Source organism: Cinclus cinclus, chromosome 4 (assembly GCF_963662255.1).
Source record: "Cinclus cinclus chromosome 4, bCinCin1.1, whole genome shotgun sequence".
Taxonomy (NCBI): Eukaryota; Metazoa; Chordata; class Aves; order Passeriformes; family Cinclidae; genus Cinclus; species Cinclus cinclus.
The window spans coordinates 66,212,470-66,231,678 of NC_085049.1; the positions used below are offsets into that span (position 1 = coordinate 66,212,470).

A 19,209-nucleotide genomic window follows, 5' to 3' on the forward strand; every position below is an offset into this window, starting at 1 on the left:
CTGGGTGAGTTTTGGGGTATCCTTGAGTGAGGTTTGGGGTGCCTTGGTTCCCACAGGTGCCACCCCAATGCCACGATGCAGCTGTCCCAGTGGCACAACTCCAGCAGGTCCCGGCCACCTGCGGGTGTCCCCAGTGCCAGGGCAGGGGGTGGCACCCGAAGTGGTCAGAGGGAACCCTCAGGGGGCAAAGGACAAGGGACGAAGGGACAAGTAAGGGGCTGGGGGTCCCCACTTCGCTAGTTGTCCCCAACTCACCTGGGTGTCCCCAGCAGTGCCCCAACACTGCCCCAGCACAGTGTCCCCAACCCTGTCACCAGCTCTGTCCCCTGCAGTGTCCCCAACCCTGTCACCAGCACTGTCCCCAGCTCACACCAAGCAGTGTCCCCAACCCTGTCCCCACCCGTGTCCCCACAGTGTCCCCAGCTCACACCAAGCATATATTTTATTGAAAGACCAAGTGGGTGACAACGGCGTGGGGACAGCCGGGGCTGGCACAGTGGCTCGGGGGCTCCTCTGGCTGCTGAGTTACAGATAAATATCGGGACATTGAGCGGGCGGTGGCGATATAGTCACGATAGCGCTGGGCGACAGGGGCCGAAGCGAGGGACCACCAGGCACAGCAGTGAGGGGGGAGCGGCCCCGGGACCCCCCGGGCCCGAGCTCGGTGGAGGGAGGGAACAGCCGGGGACACCGACACGAGGGACAGCACACCCGGGGGGGGAGGGCAGGGACAGCTCTGGGGGACCCCTACTCCTTTGGGGGGACAGCAAGGATTTGGGAGTGCCCCCCCACCCCCTCCACCGCGAGCTGTCCCCGGACCTCCCACAAAATGCCCTGAGCCCCCCAGCGTTTCCAAAGCTGCGGGCCCTGCTGTCCCCAAGGCTGGCCGTGCTCATGCAGGCGGGGCCACTTGGGTTGTGTCACCCCCCACCGGGCCTTGTCACTCCCCGAGGGGACCCCCGGGACCCCCCCCCAGAGGCGAGGGGGGCGTGGGGGGGTGGGGACACGGATCAGCCGTAGCCTCTGGGGTCACATAGAGTCCCTGGGGGTGACACCAGAATCCCTGGGGGGGTGACACCAGAATCCCTGGGGGGGTGACACCACACAGAGCCCCTGGGGTGACATCAGAGTCCCTGGGGGGTGACACCACACAGGATCCCTGGGGCGGGGGGGGGGGTGGGGGGTGGGGGTGACAGAGTCCCTGGGTGGGTCACAGAGGGTCCCTGGGGTCACCCAGGGTCCCCGGGGAGGTGACACAGGTCCCTGGGGTCACACAGAGACCCTGGGGGGGTGACACCAGGTCCCTGGAAGGTGACACTGGGTCCCCAAGGGGGTGACACCGCGTCCCTGGGAGGTGACACAGGTCCCCTACTCCAGGTAGATGTCCTCTGTGGGGCAGGCGTACTCCAGGTGCTCCTGGTAATATTCCTGAAACGCTCGGCTGGGGGCAATGGGGGGAGGGGTTTCAGAATGGGCAGGGGACACACCCAGCACCCACTGAGACCCCCCTAATCCGCCTGCTGGCACCCCCAGAGCTGACACAGCACCCACAGTCCCTCCCCAAAGCTGGTACTACGCCCCCCGTCCCCCGAAACTGGCACCCACAGCCCCCCCCCCAAAACCAGCATGGCACCCACAGCCCCCCCAAAACTGGCACAGCCCGACCCCCAGCCCCATCCCAGCCACCCCCTGCCCCGTCCCCCTGTGCCCCCTGTCCCCGTGCCCCTTATACCCCTCATGACCCCATCCCCCTGTGTCCCCTGTACTCCACATGTCCCCCTGAACCCCCCATGTCACTCCATACCCTCCGTGTCCCCATGCCCCCCCCGTCCCCCTGTGTCCCATACCCGACACACTCGGCCACGTGTCTCATGGACTCCTGGGACACGAACACGTGGCAGGCGAAGCGGCTCAGCACCGGGTGCTTGGTGATGAACCCGAAATAGCTGCAGGTTTGGGGGAGGGGGCACCGGCTCAGGGGGGCACCCCAAAACCTGCCCCCAGCAGGTGGTGCAAGGGGACATCCCTAGAGCCCCAGACAGCCACACTGGAGGCACCAGGAGTGGGTAGAGGGCTCTGGAGTGGCACTGGGGGTGCCCCGGCAGGGTGGGGGTCTTTTAGGGTGTCCCTGGATGGGATGAGGGTCCTTTGGGTTGTTCATGGATGATGAGGGTCCTTGGGGTGCTCCTGAACGGGGTGAGGGTCCCTTGGGGTGCCCATGGATGGGGTGGCGGTCCCTTGGGGTGTCCCTGGCAGGGTGAGGGTCCTTGGGGTGCCCCTAGGTGGTGGGGGTCCCTTGGCGTGCCCCTGAGTGGGGCGAGGGTCCCTTGGGGTGCTCCTGGGTGGTGGGGGTGCCTCAGGGTGTCTCGGGGTGCCCAGGGGGCTCACCAGCTGTTCCGGGGGTGGCACCCACAGAAGGAGATGTTCTTCATCTGGAAGAAGTGGCTGCAGCGCTCGAACTGCAGTGGGGCAGGGCAGAGAGGAGCCTCTGGGTCAGGTCTGGGTGTCCAGAGCCCCCCAAAATCTGTGCCCCTCCTCAGCATCAGCCCCCCCCCCCCCCAACCCATAGCCCTGCACCCTACACCTGCTGGGCACCCCCAAATCTGCACACCTCCTGGTCAGCCCCAACCCCCCCCAAAACCCATCCCACATGTTCCTCCCCTCATGGTCACTCCCAAACCCAGACCCCTGAGCTCCTCATCACCCCCAAAACCCAGCCCCCACGTTTCTCCCTTCCTGGTCACCCCCAAATCCCTGAGCCCCTCATCACATCCTTGCACCTCAAACTCTGACCCCTAAAGCCCTGACCTCATGGTGACCCCCAAACCCAGACCCTCACACCTCATACCTCCTGGTCATCCCCAAATCCAAACCTCTTTACTCCCCCACCCCCTCCTCACCCCCCAAACCCAGACCCTCACACCTCTCACCTCATGGTCACCCCCCAAACCTTCCCTCCCCTCCTGTGTTCACTCCCAAACCCACCCCCACATTCCTCACCTCCTGGTCACCCCCAAATCTCCTTTTTGCACCCCAAACCCAGAGTCCTGCCCCCTTAGCACATTCTGGTCACCTCCAGTCCCTCACCCTTCCCCTCCTGGTCCCGCCCCGGCCCCTCGGGTCCCGCTGACCTCGTGCTCGGGGCTGTACTCGGTGACGGTCAGGATGAGTTTGATGCCCTGCAGTGTCACCTCCAGGTCACAGCTGGCCGGGGGCCGCAGGTGCACCGTCAGCTTCCTGGTGGTGGCGATCTGGGGGAGACAGTGGTGTCAGGGGAGGGTCCCAGGCCCCACGGGGCTCCTGCCACCTCCTCCCCACCTTCTGCATGGCCGCACACAGGATCCCGTTGCCCTGGTGGTACGGGACCTCCACAGAGCCCAGGAACTGCACGTTGAACCGCTCCACCCAGCATGGGTTCCTCTTCAGGCCTGTGGGGAAAAGGGCAAGGAGAGCATTAAAAATCACAGAGTCACAATCACACAATCACAGAATCAATCACTTAATCACAGAATCACACCATCACACAATCAAAGAATCACAGAGAATCGCAGAGAATCACAGAATCAAAGAATCACTGAATAACAGCCACAGAATCACAATCACACAATCACAGAATCACACACATGCACACAGAAACACGTGCACACAGAAACACAGAGAATCACAGAATCAAAGGATCACACACAGTCATAGAATCACAGAATCAGGGAATCAGAGAATCGATCACCGAATAACAGAATCACAGAATCAATCACACAATCACTGAATCACATAATCACACACAATCACAGAATCAAAGAACAGAATCAATCACTGTATCACAGAATCACAGAATCAGAGAACCACAGAGAATCACAGAATCAATCACTGAATCACAGAAACAATCACACAGAATCACACTATCATGGAATCACAGAATCAATCACAGAATCATATAATCACACAGTCACAGAATCAATCAGAATAACAGAACACAGAATCACAGAATCATAGAATTAATCACTGAATCACAGAATTACAGAATCAATCACAGAATCACAGATAATCACATGATCATAGAATCATAGAATCAAAGAAACACACCATCACACAAGCACAATCCCACAAACACAATTATGGTTTCAGCTTTCAAAAAATATTAAAATCAAAGCTGTGTGCTGTGTATTATAACATTAACTTGTGCAGCAGTAATTGTAGTTATGAAATAATAATGAATTTTCTTTTTGTAACTAATTGACAGTAGTGAGCATAACTCAGGTAAGTTTGTGAAAATAACTAAATCTGTGTGATTAAATAACATTTTAAAAGCCACATCAAAATAAAACTATTTTAAATAACATTTTAAAAAAGATGTAAAGAAGACTTCTACCACTAACTATACTGTCTGTATGATTAAATAACATTTAAAAAGCCATATGGAAATAAAAATACTTAAAATAACATTTAGGAAAAAAAAATGAAAAGAAGACTTCTAACACTAACCCTTTGGTTATCAGTAACTCCCTGTTTGTGGTTGTAAAGAAATTTTTTCACAATTTTTACACTGTGAAAAAACGATGTGATTCAATTTTCAAGTTGCGAAAAAATAGTATGCACACTGTGAAAAAAATGACATGCACGACCCCATAAAATCAAATCTGCACCATTACATGACAGCTCAGGGGTCAAACCAAACTAAAAGATTCCCAGAACATGTAAAAAAAAAAAAGAAACTCAAAAAAAATGCTTAAATATGTACAATTATCACAAATATGCATTTAATCAATGCAATTTGATTGGGCAATCAATGCAATTTGTGCACTGGCAATTTAGCCAATGCTAAACTCTCACCATATTTTTAAAAGTATATTTTAAAAATGCTTATAATTAACCACCGTACCTCTAACTCCAGCTGCTTCCTGTCCCTTTCATCCCCTATGAAATTTTTATGTTTGAAAGAGCAAAGCTCGTTTCTCAAAGCGCCCCAAACCCCCCGAGACCCTTCCCCAAATCCCCGAGGGTCCCCGGGGTCCGTACCGATGGCATCGCGGGCCTGCCCCACCACCTCGTGGGCGTAGAAGGCGGGGAAGATGCCGCGCTCGCCCGTCCGCATGTTGTAGCCCCGGTACCAGTAATCATCCTCCTCCAGCTCCACCAGGATGGGATCATCCACATCCAGCTCCAGCTCGTCCTCGTGGCGCGGGATGAACCTGGGGACGAGCACCAAGGGACGGGCTGGGGAGATGCTTGGGCACAGAGACATGGCTCGGCACCCATCAGGTCATCAGCATCCCCAAAGCCACCCACCTGAGCTCCTGGTAACCCTAAAGCCACTGCCCTGAGTTCCTGGTCACCCCCAAGGCCACTGCCCTGAGCTCATGGTCACCCCCAAAGCCATGGCTCAGTACCCATCAGGTCATCAGCACCACCAAGGCCACTGCCCTGAGCTGGTGGTCAGCCCCAAACCCACACCCCCACATTCTTCACCTTCTGGTCAGCCCCAAAGCCAACTGGGGGCTGGGGGCACCCGGGTGGGAGGAAGGGACAGTGACACCCCCCCTTCCCCCCCCCCCCCCCTCCCCCCCCCCACCCTTCACATCCTGGTCATCCCCAAACCCAGACCACCACTCCCTTCACCTCCTGGTCACCCCAAGCCCACCCCCTGTGCCACTCATCACCTCCTCACCCCCCCGATGTCATTGTCACCCCCAAACCCACCCCTGTGGCACCTATAGGGTGTCTGCCCTGGGGGATGTGACACCCCCAGAGCCCAGGGACAGCCACCCTGAGGACACCAGGAGCAGATGGGGGCCCTGGGGTGGCACCGTGGGGCTCTGGGGTGGCACTGTGGGGCCCTGGAGGTCCCTTGGGGTGCCCACGGGTGGCACTGGGGGCCCTGGGGTGGCCTCACCTGAAGACAGCACGGTGGGTCTGCTCCCGCTCCTCGCCATTCACCATGCAGGAGAATAGCCCAAAGGACTCTGTGCCTGTGGGGACAGCCATGCCAGGGGGCATAGGGGACAGCTGCCACCCCCCACGGGGACAGGGGACAGCTGCCACCCCCACGGGGACAGGGGACAGCCCACCTGTGTCCCTGAGGGGCACTCATGGAGTCAGAACGCTCCTGGGGCGTCCCAACCTGGACCCTGTCCAGCAGAGCAGGGCTAGGGACCCTTGTGGTCACTGTGAACCTGGCCCGTCTCCCATGACATATCACAACATGCCATGACATCCCATGACATAACATGAAGTGACATGGCATGCACGGTGTCATGAGAATGGCTGGGACAGGACAGCAGGTGTGAGAAGAGCCAGGACAGCATGGCATGACATGTCACAACATCCCCTGACATATCGTGACATGACATGGCACGTGGTAATAGTGCCATGGCCAGGATGGCTGGGACAGGACAAGGAGGGCAGCTGGTGTGAGAAGAGCCAGGACAGCATGGTGCGACAAGTCAGGTATCATGACATCCTGTGGCGTATTGTGACATGCCACAACAGGAATGGCTGGGGCAGGACATGGAGGGTGTGCCGAGGTCACCCAGAGCAGCCCAGGACACCGTGACACATCACAACATGTCACGACGTGGCACCGCCACTTACTGGAGGAGCGTGAGGTGCTGTTGACGAAGACATTGAGAAACTTCTTAGAGAACTGCAGGTCGGCCTCGGGGGACGAGTCCTCGGAGGAGCTGCGCGTGTCGGGGGCCACCAGCCCGTCCCCAAAGGCCACCTCATCATCGCAGGCTCTCAGGATGTCGCTGTCATCGCTGAGCACAGACGTGCAGCGCCGCAGGCTGACCAGCTCCAGCTGCGTGTGCTCGTCCACCACCAGCGTGTACTTGACTGAGTCATAGGCCAGAGACTCGTCCAGCTCCTGCGGCACCGGCGCCTCCCCAGCTGGGCTGCCCCGACACGGGGCCGCAAAGGGCAGCTCTGCCTCCTCCAAGGCCATGGCGAAGCCGCGGTTGGTCTTGGCCGTGGACACGTCCAGCGCGGCGGGGTCGGCGCTGGGCACTAACCGGACATCGTCGATCATGGAATCAGCCTCCAGCACGCTCGAGTCCAGGTCCCCATCGAGGGCCCAGCACTGGGGGCTGGCGGGGCTGTGGTCCCAGACGGTGACAGCAGGCTCGTTGCCAGGGGACACCCGCGATGGGGCCACTGGGTGGCAGCCCAAGGTGGCCAGGACCTCGGAGGCATCCAGGCAGCCAAGGGTGACGGGGCGGCCGGGGCACACAGGCGCGATGGTGTCATTGGTGGGGTTGCTGAGGAACAGGAAAGGCCCCGGCTCCTCGGCCGGCGGCTCCGGTGGCGGCTCCATAGCCACATGCTCGGCCTCAGCCAGGGAGCTGCGCAGCGTCTCCATGTCCACCAGCTCGATGGCACCACGCTGGCACCGCTCTGGCACCGCTGCCGCTTCCCCCAGCGCTACCGGCGTGTCCCGCGGGCCCGGCTCCTCATCCAAAGCCTCGCTCAGGATCTCAGGCTCCAGGTCAGAGGCAGGCGAGATGGTGTCACACAGTGAGTGGCTGTTCTGGAAGCACTCGTCCGGACACTTGATGGGGTATGAGCCCTCCGAGATCATCTTGTTCACCAGATTGCTGAGCAGCCATGGTGAGTCCGAGTCCTCACTCAGGTCGGGCTCTGACTCCGAGTCAGAGTCATACTCGCTGTTGTCCTCCTCGTCCGCCTCGGGCATCAGCTTGGGTCCCACAGGCAGGTAGAAGGAGCGGCGGATACTCTCCAGGCTGTGGTCGGGGTCAATCTTCAGGTCCAGGGGGCTGGCGCTGGACACGTCGGTCTGGCCCTCAGGCGCAGGGCCATCAGCCGGGTCCAGGCTGTCATAGTAGGCGTCCATCTTCAGCTCGGCCAGGCTCTCCCTCCTGACCATGCCACACTCCGGCGGGCCCCTCTCGGCCGGCTCCTCCTCGTCCTCCTTGCCCTTGTCGAGCAGCAGCGAGTCCTTGATGCCCAGCAGGCCGGGCGCCTCCAGCTCGTGCTCCAGCTCACCCTCAGAGCCAGGCGAACTGGCCTCCTCAATGGAGTTGGTCAGGTGCGACGAGCGGCCGCTGCTGCTGTCGCTGCTCAGGTCCAGCTCGGTCTCCGAGATGGACGAGATCATGTTGCTGACCAGGCGCCCGCCGGCAAAAGCCGCCTCGAGCTCCCCATCCACGTCCGAGTCAGAGCCGGGCGAGCTCAGCTCATCCCCGCGCCGCCCGCCAGGCAGGAAGGGTTTGGCCGTGCGGCTCGTGAGGTCGGCCTCGATGCCCGGGTCCGAGGAGGGCGAGGTGGTCTCAGAGGAGCCCGAGGGGTGGCCGCGCACGCTGGCGGCCCGGCCGGACTGGGGACCCTCCCCGTCAGAGCTGAGCGGCTCCGCGGGAACCCCATCCCGCTCCGGCCGGGACTGCAACCGCGGCTGCGGGCGGGGGGACCCTGGGCTGCCGCCCCCCTGGGGCTGCGTGGGGGCCTGGGGGGCGGCCTGGGGCGGGGGGGCGGCGTCGGGGGCGCCGGGGGGAGCGGCGGGTCCTGTTGGAGAGAGACAGGGGTGAGGCGGGGGCGGCTGGCGGGGGCGCAGCGGGGAGAGCGGAGCTCGGAGCGCAGCGGAGATGAGGTTCATGTTAAAATCGGGCGCGGCTCTCGGGGGCGATGGGTTACCATGTGCGAGGGACTCGGGGCTGTTGCCTTGCGAGTCCAGGGGGGAGGGCGGCAGCGAGGGGGGGGCCCCCCCGGGGCCCGGCGGGCTCTCCAGGCAGGGTCCGTCCAGGATGCAGGCGTGGGGGGACGAGTGTCCTGCGGGGAGGGCGACATGGAGCCAGGGTGAGCCCGCGGGGCAGCTGCAGGAGTGTGGCCTCACACCCGCGTTGGCACAGCCCGGCTGTCACAGTGTCACTGTCACACCCCGCTGTCACAGCCCCACTGCCACACTGTCACAGTGTCACTGTCACACCTCACTGTCACAGCCCCACTGCCATACCCACTCTGGCACAATGTCACTTTCACAGCCCGTTGGCACAGCTCACTGTCACAGTGTCGCTGTCACAGTGTCACTGTCACACCTGCACTGGCACAGACGCACTATCCCAGCCCCACTGTTACATCCTGCTGTCACACTGTCACTGTCTTACCCCACTGTCCCAGTGTCGCTGTCCCAGCCCCACTGTCCAAGAGTCACTGTCACACTGTCACTGTCCCAGCCCTGCTATCAGTGTCACTGTCCCAGTGTCACTGTCACACCCCGCTGTCCCGCTGTCCCACCAGTGTCACTGTCCCACTGCTGCCGCTCACCGGTGTGTGAGGAAGAGGCGGAGGAGGAGGAGTGGAGGAGAGCATCCTGCCAGCTGGGCCGGGGTGCGGCAGGAGCAAAGCCACCGTTGTTGTTCAGGGAATCCTGCAGTAAGAGAAGAGCAAGGGGGGCTCAGTGGGGGACCCCCGACCCCAGGGAACCTTTGGGGACTCCGGGGAGACACCGGGGATTCAGTGGGTGACCCCCGACCCCTGGGAGCCTTTGGGGACTCCGGGGGGACACTGGGGGTGTCACAGGGAAGGGCTCGGAGGTGCCTGGCAGCCCCCGTGCCATGTGTGTGGGGTTTATCTGGATTAGGGCACAGATCCACATCCATCCCTGGATCCCCTCCCGGGCCAGACGTGTGCCAGGAGCGGGGCACGGCACGGCATGGCACGGCACAGTGCCCACCTCGGGGACAGCCCTTTGAGACCCCAGGAGCACGGCCCCACCCCACAGCGGGAACCCCGGGCCCCCCCCAGAACCCCCGGGATGTTCGGGAAGTGCAGGCAGCGCTAATCCCGGCGGGAGGAGGGATTAGGGAGGGATTAGGGAGCACGGCCAGAACCACCGGGCACCATCCAGGGCGGCCCTGACAGAGATTGGGGTGGGGACAGAGGGGACAAGGGTGGGAATGGGGGAGATGGGAATGGAAGGGGGGAGATGGGAATGGGGGAAGGGGGGAGATGGGAATGGGAGAGAGATGGGAATGGGGGAATGGGTATGGAAGGGATGGCTTCAGTGGGACAGGGATGGATTCTGGGGGGACACAAGGACCCAGGACCAGGACGTCACCTCCTGCCGATGGGGGAGATCCAGGTGAATCCAGGGGTTCCATCACCCTCTCCAAGGGATGAAGGAACAACGCAGGGACCCGGCCCGCCCAGACCCTTGGGCTTTGTCCCTTTGTCCCCTCGCGGTGACCGCTACCCCCCAGAGCCCCCCCAGCCCAACAGCGCGCGGTGCCGCCCCGGGAAGGGTTGGGGGGGGGGAGGGCGGGGAGGGGCCGAAATTCCCGAGGGCCCGCAGTTCCCTGGCAACGCCGGCGGCTGCAGCCGCCCCGCATCCCACATACTGCGGCGGCGCGTGCGCGGCGACACGGGGACATCCCTGTGGCCACACGGCTCGGGGGACACCCCCAGGAGCACCTAGTCCCGGAAAAGGGGGGACAAGCAGTGGGGATGGGCATACGGGACGAGGGGGAGGGGACAGTGACACCGGGAGGGGAAGGGACAGTGACCTCAGGGGGGAAAGGGGACAGTGACCCCGGAGGGAATGGGGACAATGACCCCAGGAGGGAAGGGGACACCATGCCACAAGGACATGTCACCTGCAGCCACGCCCGTCTCACCTGTGTGCCCGGGGCTGTCAGGTTCAGGGTGGTGGGCCGGTGCTTCTGCATCTCCTCCAGGGCTGGCGAGGGGATGGGCGAGGCTGAAGGGGACGGCGGCGCCTCCAGCTCGTTGCCTTCCTCCTCCTCCTCCTCCTCTTCCTCGTCGTCGTCGTCGTCATTGTCATCGATCATCTCGAACTCCTGGAAGTCGTCCTGGAAGGTGCACACGGGGTGCGGCTGCTCCCCGCGCTCCAGCACCAGGCAGTCCTGGGGGTGGCACCGGGTCAGGGACACGGGGACAGTGGTGGGTCACCCTCCCTGCCGCCAAGGGGATGGCAGTGTCCCCAACACCCTCCCCGCAAGAGGGGACAAGGAACTCCCCGGCTCGCCTGCTTTGCCTCAGCAGTCAGCAGAGCCAGCACGGTGGTGGCAGTGCTGGGGGTGAGTTGTGTCACAGCCCCCCTGCGGTGTCCCCAAGGGCCACCAGGCTCCTGCACCTTCTCGTAGTGGTCTGAGTCGTAGTTGAGGCCGATGCCGCAATCATCCGTGATCTCCGACAGGTCCTCGTCATCAAACTCCTCCAGGCTGATGTCCTGGGGTGGTCTAGGGACAGTGGGGACACAGCTCAGGAACAGTGAAGCCGGGTTCTGATGGCACCGTGAGAGCAAAGTGGCACCACGGAGACATCTGTCCATGTATGGGTGGCACCCTGGGTATGGGAGCTCCAGGGACATGGCACCAGGACACTGGCAGCTCTGGGTGCCACATGGACGTGGCACTAGAGCACTGTCACCCCCAGGTGCCACACAGACATGGCACGGCAGCTCTGTCATCTCTGGGTGCCACACAATCATGGAACCACAACTCTGTCACCTCTGGGTGCCACAGGTACATGGCACCACAACTCTTGTCAACCCCAGGTGCCACACAGACATGTCATCAGAGCACTGTCACACTTGGGTGCCACACAGACATGCCACCACTCCCCTGTCATCCCTGGGTGCTGGCACAGGACGACCACAGGGACATGTCACCATAAACTTGTCACGTCTGGGTGTCACGTGCACATGGCACCAGAACGCTGGCAACTCTGGGTACTGGCACAGGACAACCACACGGACATGTCACCAAACCCTGCCACCCCTGGGTGCCATGTCACCACACCGCTGTCACTGCATGGTGGCACCAACTGGGTTGAGGTGCCAAGGCCACCATATGTCCCAAATTCCTGGCCTAGCAGAATCCCTAGAGCTGAGCTGGGGAGGGGACAGTCACCATCACCAGCTTTGGGGTGACCTGTGCTGTTGGGGGGTCACAGCAGTGGCTGGGGGTGACAAAGGGGACCCGGGCTGTGGTACCCTGAGCGCATTTCCAGGGAACAGGAGTGCCATGGAAACCAGTGGCTCCTGCAAGAATAACAGAAAGGAGAGAAATCCCGGCGTGATTTGGGGTCAGAAAACAGAAATTGGGCATTTTTGGGGTGGGTCAGTGAGGTGGAAGATATGGCCTGGGTGCCACTGTGACCCTCTGGTCACCCTCCATGGGGTTGGGGACATCCAGGACCATCCCCAGGGGTGGTGACAACACCTGAGTGCCAGCAGGACCCTTCTTCCATGGGGCTGGGGACACCTGGGACCCCCAGCTTTCCCCCTGGGAGGTATGACAGCACCCAGGTGCCAGCAAGACCCTTTTTCCGTGTTTGGGACACCCAGGACCCCCAAGTTTGTCCCCAGGGGTGGTGACAGCACCCAGTCACCATCAGGACCCTGTGCCCACCTTCTGTGAGGTTGGGGACGCCCAGGTGGGCTCCTGCAGGTCTGGGGGTTCAGTGTGGCAGCAGGGTCAGAGCCCAAAGGGGGTCAGGGCTGTCCCCTGTGTCCCCTGTCCCCCCTTGGGCCCCACGTCTGCTGCCGATCCCCTAGCAGGAAGATTCCCCTAATCCCATAATTCCCAGAAGTAGGGCACGGCTGCACCAAATCCGCACAGATTTGGGGTAAAAGCAGCAGAATCAGAGACAGGACCAGGGCTACAGTGGGAACGGGGCTGAGTGGGACCCCAAAACTCCAAAGCACAGGGTAGCCCTGGGGCTGTGGGGTGAAGGGTCCTGGGGTGCTGGGGAGCAGAGGCTTTGGGGTGCCGAGCCCTGGGATGTTGAGGTGCAAAGTGCTTTGGGGTGTAGGGGAACAGAAATTGTGGGATGCAGAGTGATGGGATGTCAAGGTGTGGAACCCTTTGGGGTTCAGAACACTTTGGGGTTTCGGGGGGCTGAACTTGCCCGGGGTGTTGGGGAGCAGAATCTTTTTGGGATTCAGAGCCCCAGGGTATTGGGGTGCAGAGACTGTTGGCTTATAGGAATCAGAGCCTGGGGTATTGGGGAACAGAGGTCCCATGTTTTGGGGTGCAGAACCCCAGGATGTCAGGGAGCAGAGTCCTGGGATTTGGGGTTCAGAGTCCTTTGGGGTACAAAGCCCCAGGATGCTCAGGAGCAGTCCTGGGGTGTCGGGGAGCAGTTTTGGGGTACACAGCCCAGGATGTTGGGAAGCAGAGTCCTGGGGTGTTGGGGAGCAAAACCTTTTGGGATGCAGAACCCCAGGATGTTGGGGTGCAGATCCCAGGATATTGAGGAGCAGATCCTATGATGTTTTCAGGTGCAGAGCCCCAGATACTGGGGGGCAGATCCCAGGATGTTGGGACGTAAATCCCAGGATGTCGGGGTGCAGAGCCCAGGGGTGTTGGGGAGCAGAGCCCTGTTGAGTGCAGACCCATCTCCCCAACCCCATGCAATATCAGGGTCTGCCCCCCTGCAAGAAGAACCCTGGGACCCTCCCCAGGCTCTTAGGGGGTCCCGTGGCCACCCAAGGGGACAAGGGGGACAGTGGGACTGAGAGTCCCCTTGGGGTGGGGACACCAGGATCTGCTCCTGCACCCCTGGACCCTCCTCACTGGGGGAGAAACTGGGATGGGATGGGATGGGATGGGATGGGATGGGATGGGATGGGATGGGATGGGATGGGATGGGATGGGATGGGATGGGATGGATTCCATCCATTCCCCACGGTGAGAGCCAATCCAGTCCCACAGTCTCCCCACTGGGATTCCAAAAGCAACACCCTGGCTGTGGGTGCAGGGACACAGCACCGGGGATGAGCAGCACAATAAGGACAGTGTCTGTCCCCACCTTGGGGACACTCCAGGGGCCGGCTGGGACCGAGGGGACAGGAACGGAGCCGAGGGCAGGGACTTGGCCAGGGGATCTCCCTCAGCCCCGCACACGCAGAGGGGATCGGGAAGAGCTGGAAGCAGCAGCACCAGCAACCCCTACACAACACACACACCCCATCCCAGTGACCCCAGTGCCACCATCCTGAGCCGGGATGGGCCGGAGGGGACCCCAAAAGGGCCGGGAAGGGCTGAGGAGGGGACAGCAGCGGTGCCAGCGTTGCCAGGGCCAGGCTCCCCAGGGAGCCGCAGGCGGATGGAATTTCTTCATCCCTGCCAGCCCCACTCCCTGCATGCTGCCCGGGAAGCGGCTCTGGAGCGCTGGGAAGGGTCCCCCACAGCGGCCGGGACCCCCACCGGCTCCGTGTCCGGCTGCTCTCAGAGACGGATCTGACCCTGTGGTCATCCCAAATTGGGCATCTGGGAGTGCCACAGCCCAAGCGGGAGGTGGAAGCCATCCCAAGGCCTGGCTGCATGTACACCTGGAATTCCCACATCCAGCATTCCCACATCCAGCACTCTCTGCCCGTTCCCGCCGGCTCGGCTCCTCCCACCCCACCAGACCCCCCAAAGCCGGGCTGGGCACCCCCTCCTTCCCCACGGTTCCTTAGGGAAGGCACAGCCAGGTTTGGGTTCTCCATCACCATTCCCGGATGGATCTCAAGATGCTCAAGGAGCCCCCAGCACAGCCACAGCATCCCCAGGGATCGGCTCTGGTTTTTGGGATGGCTCTGGGCACAGCTCCCGCTTCCCGGACTGGGCCCGGGGCCCAGTGAGGCTGTGGCGTCCCCTCCCAGCGCCACCGTGGGCAGGGACAGCCCACGGACAGGGACAGGCCAGGGATGGGGACATCCTGGGAACAGGGATGCTCAGAGAAGGGGACATCCTGAGGACAGGGATGCTGAGGGAGGGGGCAGTCCGAGCAAGGGGACGCTCCGGGAAAGGGACATCCCGGCGAAGGGGACATCTCAGAAAAGGGGAGCCCTACCCAGCACAGGCCACAGCCACACAAGGACACGTCCCGCAGCCTCGCTGTCCCCTTGCTCCTTTCTCTGCATTCCCAGCGCCCCCCCGGTGCCCCACACCGCTGCCTCCTGCCATTCCCATTCTCACTCCCCTGCCGGGAGTCTCGGCCCCGCACTGCGCCAGCCCAGCCCGCACCCCGACCCCGCACCCCGACCCCGCACCCAGCCAAGGTCAGGCGCGGGGCGGGCCCAACCTCGTCCCCTCGCCTCGGGACCCCCGGGGGCCCTGCGGGAAGTTGACCGAGTCCGGGAACACCCCGGGAACCCCCCGGCCGCGCCGAGCCTCGGGAGGTGCTGAGCCCCCGCCCCCCGCTCCCGGGACCGGCAGCCCCATTCCCATTCCTATTCCCGTTCCCATCCCGAGGCCGCTGCGACGCCTCGGGAGAGACAAAGAGGAGGCGGCGGCTCCTCCCGCAGCGGCCCCGGAGGCCGGGGGTAGGCTCCGCGCCCCAGTGAGAGGAAGGCGGCGGAGGGAACCCCCGAGCCCCCCGCCCGCAAGGAGCGGTCGCGATGCTCCGGGGGCTGGACGGACGCGGCGGCTGCGCCGTTAATCCCGGGGAAGGGCCCGCAAGGGCGGGGGAGGTGCGGAAGGAGCCCCCCCGGTCCCGCATCCCAAGGTGAACGGGCGGAGGGGGGAGGCCGGGGAGCGGGCCCGGTGCAAGGGCGGTACAGCGGGAGGGGAAGGGCAGCAAGACCCCGCATCCCCGCTCCCGCATCCCGCACATCCCCTCCCCCGCATCCGCACCCCGCTCACCGGCAGCCGGGCGGGGAGAGCGAGTGGAAGGTGGAGAGCGAGAACATCTCGGCGCGATCCGCCATTTTCTCCGGCCGGGGCTGCGCCGGACTGCGGAGCTGCGGGAACGGGGGGGGGGAGCGGCGGGAGGAGCTGCGGGAGCGGCGGGGGAGAGGGAGGGGGGAGAGGGACGGGAGGAGCCGCGGGGATGGGGGGGACGGGGGGGCGGGCGGAGCTGCGGGAACGGGGAGGGAACGGGGGGAGAGGGAGGAGGAGCTGCGGGAAACGGGGGGAGAGGGGCGGGAGGAGCTGCGGGAGAGCAGGGGGAGAGAGGAGGAACCGGGAGGGGCGGGGGCGGCAGGAGGGAGGGAGGGAGGGAGAGAGGGAGAGAGGTGGGAGGGGAAAGGGAGAGGGAGGGTAAGGGTCTGGGGGCGGGATGGGATAAGGGCATGGCATGGCATGGCATGGCATGGCATGGCATGGCATGGCATGGCATGGCATGGCATGGCATGGCATGGCATGGCATGGCATGGCATGGCATGGCATGGCATGGCATGGCGCGTCTAGAGAAGGAGGGGTCTGGGGGTGTGGGGTTGGATTGGGACATTTATGGGAATGGGGGAGGGAATGGGAAGTTGTCCTGGAGGGGGAGGGGGCGTCTGCAGAGGAGAGAGAAGGAGGGGTCGGGTAGGGATGGGGGATAGGGAATAGGATGGGGGGAGAGGGAGGGGAGGATTTGGGGTGGGAAGGATTTGGGATGGGGTAGGATCAGAAGGGAGAGCTGGGACTGGGGAGGGGCAGGAAGGGGTCGGATCGGGGAGGGACAGGGGCTCTATAGGGTCTGCGGAGGTCTATAGGGACTGGGGGGGGGCAATGGAGGGCTAGAGGGTCTATAGGACATCAGGGGATGTATAGGGTGGTCAGGAGGTCTATGGAAGGAATCAAGAGTCTATAGTGGGGCCGGAGGGTTTATAGGGGGGTCAGGGGGTCTAGAGGGGTTAGGGGGTTCTGTAGGGATCAGAGGGCTTACAGGGGGTCGGGGGGGGGGGTCTATAGGGGATCGGGGCTCTATAGGGAGCTATTTAGGGGCTCGGCGGGTCTGTAGGGACTCGGGCCCCTATAGAGGGCTTTTTAGGGGATCGGGGTTCCATCGGGGATCAGGGCTCTATAGAGGATAGGGGCTCTGTAGGGACTCAGGGCTCTGTAGGGGGCTCTTGAGGGGATCGGGGCTCTATAGGGGGCTCTTCAGGGGCTAGGGGGCTCCACAGGGGGCTCTGTAGGGGCTCGGGGCTCCATAGGGGGCTCTATAGGGTCGCCGCGCCAGGACGGCGAGCGGAGCTGTCCCTGGTGCTGACCATGGGAGACAACAGTGACCGCCGCTGGTGGCCGCGGGAGACGGGGAAGGGACAGCGGCTTGTGTCCCAGGGGACACTGGAGGGTCCCAGTCGGGGGGGGGGGGGCTATGGGACCCCCACACTGCCACCCGTGGGACGTGGAGTCCTTCAGTGCCACCCCACGTCCCCAATTCCCTCAGTGTCCCCCCGTGTGTCCCCAATTCCCTCAGTGCCCACCCCGTGTGTCCCCAGTTCCCTCAGTGACACCCCTGTGGCCCACTCCTTCCTGTGCTCCTTCCTGAAATTCCCATCACAATCCCAACATTGCCATTCTTATCCATCCCTACATTCCCAGTCCCATCTTCACCCCAGCATTCCAAGTCCCATCACAATCCCAACATTTCCATCCATCCCAACAATACCAGTTTTCACCCCACATTTCCATTCCCAGTTTCCACCCCAGCATTCCCATCCATCCCCACATTCCCATTCCCATCTTCACCCCAAAATTCCAAGTCCCATGACAATCCCAACATTCCCTCTCCCATCCATCCCAACATTCCCAGTCTCCACCCCAACATTCTCATTCCCATCCGTTCATCCATCCATCCATCCATCCCAATATTCCCAGTTTTCACCTGAACGTTCCCATTCCCATCTGCACCCCAACACTCCTAGTCCCATCTCAATCCCAACACTCCTATTCCCATTCCGTTCCTTTGGGGTTTTGGGGTTGGCCACCAGGACAGGGCTCTGCCCCCGCCAGGATTTGGGGTTCCCAGAGCTCTCCCCGAGGTGTTCGACCCCCATTCCATTGGTAAAACATTCTCTAAAAACCCACAGGGATCTTCCCAAGCCCAGGGATCAACTCCTGAACTCCCAGTGGGAATTGGGGCTCCAAAGGATTTCCCAATAAACTGGGCTTGCTGCTTCTCGGGGATCCCATTCCAGATGTTCCCAGATTCCTTTGGCCCCTGCTAAGGCCTCACCACACTTTCCATTGGGAAAAATGATCCCAAAAATCCCAGCAGAGCCTGCCCTGGGCCAGGCTGAGGCGTTCCCTCTTTTCCCGGGGCTCATTCCCGGGAGCAGATCCCAACCCCCGCTGGCTCTGGGCAGGAGCTGGGCAGAGCCAGAAGGACATTCCCAATCCCTGCCCCGATCCCTGCAAAGCTCCCGTGGCCCCGATCCTGGCACAGATCCCGCTTTTCCCGGGCTCTTCCTGCATGGATCCCTGGCCAGCCCAGGGGGGCTCGGAGGCCCTTCCCAAGGCATTGCTGCCATTCTGTGGGCAGGGATTCCAGAATTCTGGAATCCTGGCCTAGCTAGGAAAGAACTCCAAGCTCATCCCAAAGATTCCCCGGGATCCAGGAGATCCCATGGGCACAGTGCAGGAAGTTTTCCAAGCGTTTCCATTCCCAGGATCCAGGAATCCCACCCTGGGTTCATCCCAAACCTTCAGCTCCTGGAATGGATCCGGAGTCACAAGTCCCCTGGAGTCACAAGAGCTCCAAAAAATGGGAGAAATTCCCACTGGGACAATCCAGCCTGAGGAAAATGTATCCATTCAATCCTCCCTGCCTTCCTTATTCCAAGATTTCCCTCATCCCTTTTGCTTCCAGCCAAGTCCTTCCCACAGAGCCACGGGGTCTCCTCATTCCCAAATTCTAGTCTCTCACCCACATCCAACTTCCCACCCAAAAATTGTCTCCCAGAAGCAGCAGCTGGAATTGCCAGAGCTGGATATTAAAAATTAAAATAAAATAAAATAAAATAAAATAAAATAAAATAAAATAAAATAAAATAAAATAAAATAAAATAGGATTTTCCCTTTGGAAACAGGAAAATCCCTGCATCCACATGAATTCCGAGCCCAGCCCAGGTCCGGCATGGAAGTCTGGGAATAGTGGAAGAGGCAAATCCCACGGGAATAAGGAGCCTAGGAGCTGTCCCAGGTGCTTCCAAAAGCTTCTGAGCTCCTGAGAATACCGGGATGAGCCAGAACTCAAAGCTCATCCCAAAGGTGTCCCCAGAGCCTCCCTGTCATCAGGCTGAGCCCCTTCCCAAATCCCTCAAGGGTTTTCCAGCCCCTTCCCAAATCCCTCTGGGATTTTTTCAGCTCCTCCCCAAATCCCCCCGGGGTTTTCCAGTCATTCCCAAATCCTTCCAGAGTTTTCCAGCTCTTCCCAAATCCCCGGAAGTATTCCAGCCATTCCCAAATCCCTGTGGAATTGCACCAACCCTTCCAAACCTCCCAGGAGTTTTCCAACCCTTCCCAAATCCCTCTGCAGTTT

The 19,209-nt window shown here is 61.4% G+C and overlaps 1 protein-coding gene across 1 annotated transcript; it reads right to left on the reverse strand.

Moving 5' to 3' along the window:
* Window positions 1-1,368: 1,368 nt before the first annotated feature.
* Window positions 1,369-15,667, reverse strand: MAPK8IP2 (mitogen-activated protein kinase 8 interacting protein 2). The gene is made up of 13 exons (XM_062492569.1): window positions 15,603-15,667; window positions 11,102-11,207; window positions 10,623-10,871; window positions 9,244-9,376; window positions 7,887-8,778; window positions 6,589-7,775; window positions 5,891-5,966; window positions 5,017-5,189; window positions 3,319-3,428; window positions 3,132-3,251; window positions 2,389-2,453; window positions 1,848-1,946; window positions 1,369-1,441 (listed from the first exon to the last, which is right to left on the reverse strand). The coding sequence occupies exons 1-13, from the start codon at window positions 15,665-15,667 to the stop codon at window positions 1,369-1,371; spliced, it is 3,348 nt and encodes a 1,115-aa protein (XP_062348553.1).
* Between the last annotated feature and the right edge of the window lie 3,542 nt (window positions 15,668-19,209).

Coding starts and splice junctions, on each gene's coding strand:
- MAPK8IP2 (XM_062492569.1), bottom strand. CDS start 15,667: ATGGCGGATCGCGCCGAGATGTTCTCGCTCTCCACCTTCCACTCGCTC. Junction 10,872..11,101: donor ACTCAGACCACTACGAGAAG/GTGCAGGAGCCT, acceptor TGCCACCCCCAG/GACTGCCTGGTGCTGGAGCG. Junction 2,454..3,131: donor AGTACAGCCCCGAGCACGAG/GTCAGCGGGACC, acceptor CTGCAGTTCGAG/CGCTGCAGCCACTTCTTCCA.